Genomic DNA, 13,383 nt, shown 5'->3' with positions numbered 1-13,383 from the left:
AATTAATATTTTTTTTTGACTAACAGACTAGAAATAACGAAGAAAATTTCTGTCTTACCGGGAATTCTTTCAAAATTCCTTTGAATTTGTCAATAAATTCCTTTTTCTCGGTGTACCTGTCAACCCAAAAATTTATCACGCAAAATATTTCCAGATGCCTTGTCCGAGTTTGACATTCTCTCGGGCGTGCCAATTGAGGAAGGGGTCGAATTTGTCGATGGCTCCGACGGTTTTCCCGCCTTCAAGTTACTCCAACATGCCAACGTCAAGTCACCATATCGTCTCATTCTGCCGGAAAAACTCCACGAGTTCGCAGTGATGGCGAGCATTCGACCGGAGTCACGTACCGGCGGCTACATCTTCAGTGTCGTCAATCCGCTCGACACAATTGTCCAGCTGGGCATCCACACGACGCAACCAACATCGAACGACCGATGGAACATTAGTTTAGTCTACACAGATGCAGCGCACCACACCACGAGTCAGACATTGGCGACATTCGAGGCACCTTTCACCAAAAAATGGACGAAAATTTCGTTCAAAGTTTTGAGTACAAAAGTGGTTTTCTATCACAATTGCATCGAAATGGACACGGCAATGGTGCGGAAGCATCCAAGCGAATTGGTTTTCGATTCGGCATCCACGCTCTATTTGGGACAAGCAGGATCTCTGCTCGGTGGACGGTTTGAGGTAAGTACCAAAAAAAAATTTTTTTCTCTTTAAAAAAAATCGTTTCCTGCGTCAAAAATAACTCAATATTTGTCAAAAAAGGGAAAAAAAGTTTAAAGCAAGTTTTATTGCACGCCCATAAAAAAAATTTGACATTCTTACGCGTTGAAATAAATCGAAAATAAATTATTCATGTTGATTTTAAAAGTGAGTTAAATAAGGACCAAAAAGTTTATTGAACCATATCACACCGAAAAAGACGAAGTAAAAGTAGAGAAGAAGAGCACATAAAAAATGTACATACAACAACGTACGGGAGAGTACAAAATATTTAATAAAAAGTCGTAAAAATTTATGTTCCATGGATGTTGGTTGAAAAAAAAAACGGAGAAACTTTCTATGGAAGAGCTTCCTTTTTTTACGATGTTTTTTTTAGAAATTTTTTGCCAAATACTAGAAATATTTTAGGTAGATTGATGTCTGTCTGTCAATTAAAATTACTATATTTAAAATTTCTGTAATTTCTAAAATTCTATTGAAAGTTTAAATTAATTAAAAAAAATTAAAAAAATTATTTAATTTAAAAAAATTACAAATTCTTGTGCAAAAATTGAAAAATTGCCGTTAAATATTTTTAAATTATTTGAAAATTAATTAAAAATGGCAAAATAGTTTAAACTATATTTTTTAAATTTTTGATTATTGTTTCAACCAAAAATTGAAATAAAGTAAATTTTTTAAAAAATAATTTACCTTTTTTGATTAAAATAATAATAAAAAAAAATATATTATTTTAATAATTTAATAATGTTAATTTTTTAAAAATATTTTTTGTTTATTTTTTTAAATTTTTATTAACTTTGAATAATTTTTTCTAGAAAACTGTAATTTTTTTTACCAAAAAAAAATGATCACTATTTTTAAAAAATAAAAATATTCATTTAAAATAACTAATTAAAAAATATTTTTCCGAGGTAAGAATTTAAAATTTAATGAAAGCGCTCAAAATACTCTAAAAAAATCGATGTGATAAATTTTTTGCAGTAATAATATTTAAAGTATGTATTATTTGCGTATCTCATGCGGAGACCATCCTTCATTCTTTAAAGACTTTACTAATACTATGAAAAATAGACATAACGTTAGATTAGATTTTACGTTCCGTTGTGGAAAATCAATAAATCTGCACTCTCTTTCACGCTAGGAGGGAAATAGGCAACGAAAAAATCTGTTTTATGAGTCAATAAACGATTTTTTTCCGTTAGGCAGACAACCTCTTGAGAGACAAAGTGAACAACTGCAGAAAGAACGCCATTTTTACTGCCCATAATGACGTTAATCCCGACAATAATAAAAATAAATCTTTTGCTAAAAAGTAAATAACAGAAAAAAAATTGCGAGCCAAAGACAAAAGACGACAAAAAGTAAATATTGGTCATGCTCGTTTCCGCTTCGTTCCTTTTTTCTTCTCTTGGCTACAGCGGCAGTTTCTCCATTAGACACGCACGTTAATTTGTAGGTACCTACACTTTTTGTCGCTCTATAAATAATTTATTATAATATTTCTGTCTCTTTTTAAGATTTATTTTTATGAGCCTAAAGTGACCACTTTAAAGACCTTCTTCCTTTTTTTGTTCAACGTCTTTGATTTTTTCTTAGAGACCACACACTTTTTAATATCGTCTAAAGTGTAAGCTATAAAATAAATATTATTCTCCGTTTTCTTTTCTTCGGAATTTTTCCATTGTCATGTCTCGTGACCGTCATATTCAAAAAAAAAAAAAGAATATAAAAAGGAAAGAAAACACCCCAAGCAACCCAAAGAGACAATAAATGACAAGAGTTTGTCAAACCCATATTAGTCATTTTTTTCGAGCTTTAAAAACGCATTCATTTCAATATTTTACAACAGCGGTACGGAGTGAAGTATTTCGAGTGGAAGGAAGTGAAAAAGGGGTAACACATTATGACACGACGGAGTAACGAATATTTAGCTGCATTATTATATAGTAACATAATCTCGCTTAATGCGATAAGAAGAGTGGAAAAAAGGGATGAATGAACGGTGGTTTAGAGTGGGTTAAAATTTAATCAACGAAAAAAATTTCTTTATGGAAAAAAGTTTTTCGCAGCTTTTTAATTTTTCATCAGATTTTTTTTTACAAAAATTAATTTTCATTGAAAAATTTTAAAAATTTCTGTTTTTCAAAAATTTTTGGTTTAAATTAATTAAAAAAAATTAAAAAAATTTTTTTTAAAAAAATTAAAATTTTACAAAAATTGAAAAATTGCCTAAATATTTTTTTACTTTGAAAATTAATTAAAAATGAAAATTTTAAACTATATTTTTTAAATTTTTAATTATTGTTTCAAAAAATACAGTAAATTTTTTAAAAAAATGATTTAAACTTCCAAATTGAATTCATAAATTTTTAATTTAAACTGTTAATTTTTAGCACAATTTTTTTTAAATTAAGCTTTTTGGGCTTAATTGACTTAGCTTTGCAAATTTTTAAAAAAAAAAAAAAAAATTAAAATTTTTAATTTATTCGCCTTTTCAACCCTTAAAATAAAAAGTAAGGTTGCAAAAAAATATTTTTGAGCTTCAGTAAGAATTTTTTTATACTAAATTTGCTCAAAATAATAAAAAAATCGATATGTGAAATTTTTTGCAGTAATAATATTTAAAGTATGTATTATTTGCGTATCTCATGCGGAGACCATCCTTCATTCTTTAAAGACTTTACTAATACTATGAAAAATAGACATAACGTTAGATTAGATTTTACGTTCCGTTGTGGAAAATCAATAAATCTGCACTCTCTTTCACGCTAGGAGGGAAATAGGCAACGAAAAAAAAAATCTGTTTTATGAGTCAATAAACGATTTTTTTCCGTTAGGCAGACAACCTCTTGAGAGACAAAGTGAACAACTGCACAAGGAACGCCATATTTACTGCCCATAATGACGTTAATCCCGACAATAATAAAAATAAATCTTTTGCTAAAAAGTAAATAACAGAAAAAAAATTGCGAGCCAAAGACAAAAGACGACAAAAAGTAAATATTGGTCATGCTCGTTTCCGCTTCGTTCCTTTTTTCTTCTCTTGGCTACAGCGGCAGTTTCTCCATTAGACACGCACGTTAATTTGTAGGTACCTACACTTTTTGTCGCTCTATAAATAATTTATTATAATATTTCTGTCTCTTTTTAAGATTTATTTTTATGAGCCTAAAGTGACCACTTTAAAGACCTTCTTCCTTTTTTTTTTCAACGTCTTTGATTTTTTAAGACCACACACTTTTTAATATCGTCTAAAGTGTAAGCTATAAAATAAATATTATTCTCCGTTTTCTTTTCTTCGGAATTTTTCCATTGTCATGTCTCGTGACCGTCATATTCGAAAAAAAAGAATATAAAAAGGAAAGAAAACACCCCAAGCTACCCAAAGAGACAATAAATGACAAGAGTTTGTCAAACCCATATTAGTCATTTTTTTCGAGCTTTAAAAACGCATTCATTTCAATATTTTACAACAACGGTACGGAGTGAAGTATTTCGAGTGGAAGGAAGTGAAAAAGGGGTAACACATTATGACACGACGGAGTAACGAATATTTAGCTGCATTATTATATAGTAACATAATCTCGCTTAATGCGATAAGAAGAGTGGAAAAAAAGGGATGAATGAACGGTGGTTTAGAGTGGGTTAAAATTTAATCAACGAAAAAAAATGTCTTTATGGAAAAAAAATTTCGCAGCTTTTTAATTTTTCATCAGATTTTTTTTTTTTTTTTTTGACAAAAATTAGTTTTTAGATTGAAGAATTTCATGAAAAATTCAGAAATTGGGAAAAAATTTTTGGATTAGGAGATCCAAAAAAAAAAATCAAAATAAACAAGTTTTTTTTACCTTAACTTTAAAATTACAAAAAGATTCGACTGAAATTCCTACAACTTTTTTTACTTTGATAAAATTATATTTTTTTCAAATTTTGGCGCCAAAACTTTGGAGAACCTCATATTACCATAACGGTATTAAATTTTGGCGCCAAAATAGAAAATTTTATCAAAATATAAAAATGATTTTCAGTCCTCGTTCCTCGTACTTCCAAAGTTGAACATTTTACAAAAAGTCATAAATTTTTGACTTTAAGACTAATTTTTAGCACAATTTTTTTTAAATTAAGCTTTTAGGTTGGGCTTAATTGACTTAGAATCTTCGCAAATTTTTAAATGAGTAAAAAAATACATTATGCCAATTTTTATGGACTTAAAAGCCTTTTCAACCCTGCCAATAAAATAAAAGTTCAAGGTCCAAACCCCATGCAGAGAAAAGATATCATTGAGCTTCATTAAGCCTTTCTCTTAGAAAAATTTGCTCCATCATTCGTACAAATAAGAAAATCATGACCTTTGATTTTTTCTACCCGTTTTCTGGTGCAACGTAAAATAAAAGAAGTTTTCATTAAATCTTAATCTAACTTTTGATCCACTTCAACGTTAATATTCACCATCATCATCATCATTATATTAAACTTGGGTTCTGCTTTCATCACTTTCAGCATGTAATCAGGTAGGTAACGGATTTAGCATAATAACGATCGGAGGGTCTCGACGACGAACGCATTTTCATGATAAAATATTGATGCGGAGAGTTTTTTTTTGTTAATAAAAGAGATTTCAATGCAAATTTTTTTTTCTGGTTTTTTTCACGATTTTTCACGTAATTTATTTTATCTGCCTTCACCTTGGCATGATGACCTCCTTTTGATTGTACAACGTGCGGTTAATACAAGTTTATGATTATGGTGTTGTAAAATTAATAGTTTATTAAGGCGGAACGTAGAACGGATATGTGAACTATATTTACATTTTCACCTTACTCACTCACTCAAATACACACACACAAATAAACATAAATTCTCTCCTATCTTTATTGATAAGTGCCATTATGTTTTATTCATAAGGCAAGTTTTTTCCTCAGCTTCTTTTTTCCTTCGTTTTTTTTCTCTCATATGATGTTTGTGGAAAACATCACAACATTCCTTACTCTTTTACTTAGCAATTTTTTATGTAAACGTTTGATGTGTGTTTGTGGGTTATTTCTTTTTTCTCGCATCATCATCGTTGTCGTCGTCGTCGTCAAACTTGAGCGAACGATGAGTGGAACGAAGAATGTGTGAGAGAAGGAAGTAAAGATAAATATTATCATTCCTTAGTTTTTTTTCTTCTGTCCCTTCATTCAGTCATTCTTCACATATGTTCATGCTTTGCCAATATATTTTCTACAGATGCGTGTTGGAATTTATTTGTTGACGAACATTGATATTATTGCAAATATTGTCTAGTGATCCCTTTATAGATGGAGAAATACCTTTTTCTTGTCTGTTCGATTAAATTGATGAAAGACGTATGAGAGTCATTTGCGGAAAATTTGTATAAATCTGAAAAGGTTACGATTTTCGGGACAAAGTTAATTCAACCACAACGCAAACAAACGAAGAATGACAAGGCGTCTCCTTTCACGACTGTTTCATTGACCTGAAATACCACTTTGTTATTTTTAAATGTTGAAACACTTATCTAAATCCGACCGTGACGCGACATGGTCTCCCCTTTCTCAAAATAAGAGACAATCTCGTAATCCCTCCGATACACAGGCCGATAAAGAGATTCGCCTCGCTTACTTATTTGCTTAGCACAAATAAAAATGTATTCGTAAATACGTTTATATGGAAATAATGTATGAGCGGCAAAATATGTTGAGCAAAAAAAAAATACACCGCTTCATACATTGGCTTTGTACTATTTATACAAACCCACAAATGAAAATACAAATTTTGGTTTAAAAAAAAGTGGAAGCGTTTTGTTGTTTTGAAAAGTGCATCAAAATTGAGAAACGTTTTAACCGAAAAAGTTACGTCTGTCCGTTACATAGATCGACATGACTTATGTTAAACATAAGAATGAAACGTTAATAAAGGAATTTCCAATGCAGATTCTGTCAAAAACATCCAACTTTGGGACCTAAGTTATAAAATCAGTGATCATTTAATGAAGTGACCTGAAAAAACTCTTATTTTATGATTGCGAAATTCAAATGTTTGGCCAGCTGGAATTCAACAATATATTCAGTTGCTAGTCTCATTGTAATCTTTTAGACCTACACATTTTCTCAGAGAATACGTGCATATTGTGGATTATATTTTGTATTTAATTTATTTTTATTTTTTCTTACATTTTTTCGTTACTTTATTTTTTGCCATTCCAGTGACACAAAGTCATCATTCGGCTCAAAACTTGACAGACGTGCTTCAAAACTTGCATTCGTCTGATCAAAAAAATAAAACATAGAACTTTCTTTTGGTTTTTTCAGCCGAAATTTCTGAAAATTTGTAGTTATTCTACATGAAAAAAAATTCATGGTCCCATATTGTCTGATAGTCGGTGCCAATCTCTGATGCGAAACTGGAGTGAACAACTCATTTATGAATCGCAGAATGAGATTCAAGGCTTTCTTTCAATGTTAACGGTATATAGTCTAGAACTTTCTTTCGGTTTTGCCGGAAAATTTGTAGTCACATTAAAAAAATCTGGTCGCATATTGCTCTGATAGTCTTCCTGTTAATCAAATCTTTTTCATTTATTTTTTTGTGTATCCTTATTCAATCCGGAAATTCCCCAGTGTAACATTGATTCTTTTGGCTCATTTAGGAAAGTTTTTGCTAAAATTTTAGTTGGCTTTTTGGGTCACGGTTCTAAAATTTCCATTTGGACTACATTTGGAAATACTATAAAAAATAAAAAATAGTTATATGTAAAGTAACTTAGTAAGAAAAAAAACACAAAAAGCGCTCACATCGTTTACTTGAAAAATCAGCACCAAGTCTTTTGTTATCCGTTTCTTTCATTCTGCATGTTACTCTTTCCTCCTTTTTTTATTCAAAATATTTCACTTGAATGTGTGTCAATTGTGTTTATTTTATTTTTTTTTTGCACTGTGTCACTCGAAAAACTTCCATCATCTTCTTCAGCCACTTGAACCATCGCATCGCACCGCAAATGCCGAGCTATAAATAAAGTTTTTGTCTAACGTACTCACATTTTTCGTATGATATATTGCGGGTTACGACATCAAATCCATCTTCTTTTAATGGGGTTTGAGTGAGCTCATTCTTGTTTTAACAGCAAAATATCTCTTAGAGCTGTAAATAGATGGATTTACTTTCCACGTGAGATATTTTGAGTTTCCAATTGAAGTAATTGCGAAAATAGATTCTCTTTTGAGTTTTATCCGAAAACCGTTCCCAAAACGACTCAAAATTGCAATAATGAACCACAAAGTAAAATATATTCCAATAACCAAAAGTAGTTTGGGCAAAGCAAATAGGCCAATAATAAAGCGACGGACCAAATATTTCCAATTCCTAATTTTCTATGCGAGTGAGTGATTGACTTCTTATATTACCTCTAATATATTTTACCGAAAAAAGGTACGTTACTGCATGGAATTCGATTCCAAAAACAAATCGAAGTAGAAAAAATTTGTGTGTGTGTTAAAGGGATTCGCACAAAAAAAAGGGAAAATGTTGTTAGCAGCTCGTTAGATTGAAACACACACTTTTATTATTTCAATATATTATATGGTTTGCAAACACAAAATGGGTGTTGATGTTGATCAATGATTGAATATATGTTAGAATCATTTTTTTAAAAAACATTTCATAAAACACAGTTCCCTTTTTAGATTTTTTTCAGTAACTTTCACCTCTGAGTAAAAACAGATTTCGTTAGGGAACACTGTGATTTTACGCACAACTCTTGTGTGTGTGTGTACTTGCTTCAATGATTTTTCCACTTTTATTATTATTATTTCAAATGACATGTGTGGCATATTGTTCAATTCTCGACACGACAGAGAGAGAGAAAAAAAAGTGTAAATGATAACATTTTTTCCTGTCATTTTAGCGCTCATACGAGGAAAAAAATCGGTTATATTTAGATGTGAGCATTGGGAAAAAAATACGAGGCAAGGAAACCGGGGGGAGTGGAAATTGAACTATTGAAGTGTGATTTCGATGGTCTTATCAAAGTTTTTTGTCATCATTAGAAAATTGACAAATGGAAAAATTGGCAAAGGAACCCAAATGTGTCGAGTGCTTATTTATGATGTTGCCAATTTTTTATATGTTATTGCTGTAAGAAGTCAGATTTAGTAACAAGATAATTTTTTTTAAAGGTCTTTGTGGTTGTAAAAAAGAGGTTGAAGTTTTTTGGCTTGAATTTAATTCCGAAAATTTTTTCATTATTTAAAAAAAATATATTTTTTAAAAACTTTTGAATTGAAAAAATAATAAAGCATTAATTATTTTTCTTCTCTGAAAATCCAAAAGAAAAAAAAATAAACAAAAAAATTCTTAAATTTTGAAGATTTAGTTTTTTTTTAATTATTTAATAAAATTTAATATTTATCACAAACATAAAATTTGAATTAATTTTTTTTTTAAATTATTTTTTCTAAAAACTGCGTAAACTTAAACAAATCATTTTTAATTAAGTTAATTTTAAAAATAAATTACAAAAAAATGTAAAAAAAATAATATATGAAGAATAAAAAAATATAAAAAAATCGTACAGTAAAAATATTAAAATTTAAAAAAATGTTTTAATAAAAAACCTAAAAATAATTTTAAAAAATTTGAGATAATGGGAATCAGTGACTATGCGAGAGGAAATTAATTTTAAAATAAAAAGAAGGATGTGAACCTCCCACACTGAGTTTCTTAAATGCATAGAAAATTTATTTTAACTAAGATTTTACTAAACATATTGATAAAATTTAAAAAAAAATTAAGTCTAATTTTTTATGTATGGCAATTTGGGCATTTTTCTTCTGAGCTGTCAAGAGACCATAAATTCAGTTGGTGATTCATAACTATCACACTGGTCTCATTTAATGTCATATAAATACTGGCACGTATTGGAAATAATCTCATTCGAAGCTCGACATTCACTGAGAATGCAGCAACTTGAGCTCTTCAAATATATTTTTGAGGGTTCGGAAAATAATTTATTTAAATCAAGTCAATAATTGATATCTTATTCATTTGATTGAGAATCGAACGAATTTTTCAAATTTAATTTTGTAAGTTCGGAAAATTATCTTTTTGTTATGATAATCTGAATAACTGCAATTGAAGTCACAATAATTTCCTATTTATAACATGTCATATGAGCCATCGTAATTACCAAATTTATGATAAATCATAAAATAATTGAATTCTTCAAAATGTTTCTTGATTCAAAAGGAAACGTTCAACTGAAACGATCTCGCCTGGATTAATAATAATAAAAAAAATAAAATAATTGAATTCTTCAAAATGTTTCTGAGAATTCGGAATTTATTTTTCTTCTGGTTCCAAATTTTTTACTGCAACTTAAATGTATGTGATTAGAGAATTGCTAAAAATTCAAAATCAAGTTCTAATTAGTAAAATTTATGATTTAAGAAAAACACTAAATTAAATGTTAATGTTGTTTCCACAAAATAAGCCAGTAAATGTTTACTGTTAAAGTAATTTACAGAAAATTAATCCTCTTACCTACTTTCCAAACAATAGAGACACCAAACGTCGTAGGTCAGTTACATCCTTTGCCGCCGCACTAGACACCAAAATACCATTTCCGTCCCCCATCCAAAGTTTGTTTTTAACTGAAGGGGATTCAATTTGTGCCATTTTTCTCCTTCACCCAAAAATATCCCTTTTTTATTCAAAAGACGCATGCGTTATTTCCTCCATACCGACATTAGCGTCATGCGGCATTGCCATGGAATGCTTTGCAACTACAACGTCTCCCGAAAATCGAGAGAAAATTCTCGCTTACTCTCAGCACGACGAACCATCTCTTTGCCAAAAACTGAAAGAATACTCCGATCAGGACACCTTTTTGGTTAGTTGCTGTTCGGCGCGTGACGGGGTTAGACGTACAAACGAACGAAATGCGAAAACCATTCATATCATTATTACAATCAATGTTACTACTCCAGCTACTGGCACATAACAAGTAGACTCATGTAGTGCGAACTTTAAACACAACAACGCGGAAATTGTAGTGCGAACTTTAATAAAAGAAGAAATTTAAAATGATATGTTAAAAAAAATATCGTGTATCGACGTCGTTGGCGCGCGCGAGACGTGTCAACCCCAGAAAAAATTTTTTTTCTTTAAATTCGCGAATCTCGAATCGAATAAATCGGTAAAAAAATGAACGGCGCGCGATTTTCCGGTAAAACATTTTTTAATGATGATTATGTCAAAGATGTGGATAATAATAAAATAACAACAACAACAACTAATCAAAATGTAATAAGTGTATAATGAATAATTAATTGTCGCTTATTTAGAAAATATCAGAATAAAATGTGGTGGTGGCAACATATGCGTTGATGCTGTTGATTGTTCTGTAAATGTTAATGAAATTAAATATGTTGTTATTATTTGTACGGAAAAGTGAAACGTGATGGAAAAAAATTTACATCCGTGAAAAAATTAAATTTCTTTATGATTATTTTGAATATCATTAAAAAATAATAATAAAAAAAACAAAGAAATTTTGCATAACAAAAAAAAATAAAATAAAATAAAACCGTACCTGAGTGCTCCCTTTTTTCACCTGTCATTGGCATCGCAACACATTATACACGTACGCAATAAATAGAGAATGAAAAGGAAACATATTTGAATAAAGATCCTTGTCAAGGACAGTTAAAATCCTGCTTAAATAAGCATTTTATAAAACATTTTTCGCACAAATGAGGTAACAAAAACACGTACGTAACGCCGAAAAAAAAGAGGAGAAATAAGATATTAAATCCAGACCTGAATGAATGCACGTTGACACACCTCTGCGAAACGCAAAATAAAATTATAATGATAAAAGTGAGATAAAACAAGCAGATTGTTTATTGTTATTGTGTATTATAATTTATTTGCTTGAAAAAAGAAAACGTAAATAACAAAGGTGTCTCATTGACACACACACATACGTGCATATATACATGTGAGACATATACAAAAAAGTGAGCAAAGTCACTAAATATTTAACAAAAGAAACGAAAAATAAAGGAAAAATCCATACAAGACAAGAAAGTGACACAAAATTTATGACAAATTAAATATATTATATATATTTATATATAATAAGCCAAACATGTCATAATAAAAAAGAACATTTTTCATGACATTTTCCCATCTACAATAAAATACGTATTTTTATAACAATTTATCTACTACCATCTATCGAAAAGGATAGAAAAAAATTAATAAAAAAAATAAATTTTGTGATTTATTGTGAAAAAAGGGGAATCCTATAAGAGAAATTCTCTAATATTATACATAATAATAAAATAATATTTAAATATATATGAATAAATAAAATGATATGATATGATACAAAAAAACATCATTTGTTATCGATATCCTGATCAAAAATCAAATAAAAATTATTATTTATTGAAACTCATATCAAACTCGAATCATAAATAAATAAATAACACGAGCCATAGCAAACTATATAAAAACAGTGCAAAACTTGAAGAATTGTGTAAAAAAAAGTAAATAATTTGTCACATTATTTTAATTATTATTTTAAAAGTAATTTTAAGTGGGATGTAATTACTGTTTTATTAAGGGTTTTTAATTTTAATTGTTTTATAATAATAAATAGGGCGTTCTCGGAATTAATAGAAAAAATAATTTATTTATATTATTTTCCGTAAGTCAAAATTTGTTATTACGTCAATATTATTATTATTTATATTTATTCAAGAAGACAACAAACAACATAGGGAGAGAAACAGAGGCATGCGTGTGATTTATGTGTACACATGTATTAAAACATGATATATATAATAATAATAAAATGAAAAATAGTCAGCAGAAGCAGCAGCAACGGCAAATTAACTGGTGGATTGACATTTGTGTCGATGTTTATTTTAAGGTGTTATTCAGGCTTATATTTTATGGCGCGTGTCAATGAAAATTATATTGAATCTTTATGTGATGTGTGTGTTTTCGGTGGAGTTTTCTTTTTAAAAATAAATCGATATGTCAGCGTTATTATTTATGATTTTTTTTTATGTTTTCTCAAAATATATGTACTTCCTGTGAGGTATTAAAATTTCTATTTTTAAGGGAGAAATGGGTTTATTGAATATTTTTGACAAGATAAAAATTTATTATATGTAGTATCCCTTTCAAGGGACAAAATTTTTCGATTTTATTGTGGAATTTTGTATTTTTTTTTTTAGATTTTACAACCAAAAATTACAAAAAAAAATTTTGTTGAAGAAGTTGAAGTCTTAGCTTTAATTAATTTTTTTAATTTTATTTTTTTTTAAATTTGAATTTTTGAATTGAATTTTTTTTTTTTGAAATATTTTAAAATTTTTAAAAGCCTGAAAAAATGTTTGTCTCAAATTAAAAAAAAAAAAAACTGCATAGCTTATACCTTAACCTTAGTTAAAAAATATTTTGGTTTCACATTTTATTTTTTTTAGAGAACATTTTAATTTTAAAATTTTTTTTAAAAGAATTTTTTTTATTTTAAAATTTAAAAATTATTTTAAAGATTTTTGAAAGTTATAGATCGAATTTTAGAAAAAAAAATCATTTTTTTAATTGAAAATTTTTCTCAATCAGGTCAATTAATTT

At 28.7% G+C, this 13,383-nt stretch overlaps 1 protein-coding gene across 8 annotated transcripts in view; it reads left to right on the top strand.

Annotated features, from left to right (window-relative positions):
• LOC134832252 (collagen alpha-1(XVIII) chain) overlaps positions 1-13,383 on the top strand; it is a 101,299-nt gene that overhangs the window by 40,077 nt on the left and 47,839 nt on the right. For all 8 annotated transcript variants that reach the window (XM_063846233.1, XM_063846236.1, XM_063846231.1 and 5 more), the window contains exon 3: positions 155-690. In XM_063846233.1, coding sequence (XP_063702303.1) covers positions 155-690 — 536 coding nt within the window. The remainder of the gene's footprint in view (positions 1-154; positions 691-13,383) is intronic.

This window comes from Culicoides brevitarsis, chromosome 2 (assembly GCF_036172545.1).
Source record: "Culicoides brevitarsis isolate CSIRO-B50_1 chromosome 2, AGI_CSIRO_Cbre_v1, whole genome shotgun sequence".
NCBI classification, from domain to species: Eukaryota; Metazoa; Arthropoda; class Insecta; order Diptera; family Ceratopogonidae; genus Culicoides; species Culicoides brevitarsis.
This window is presented reverse-complemented; position numbering and strand designations above follow the sequence as displayed.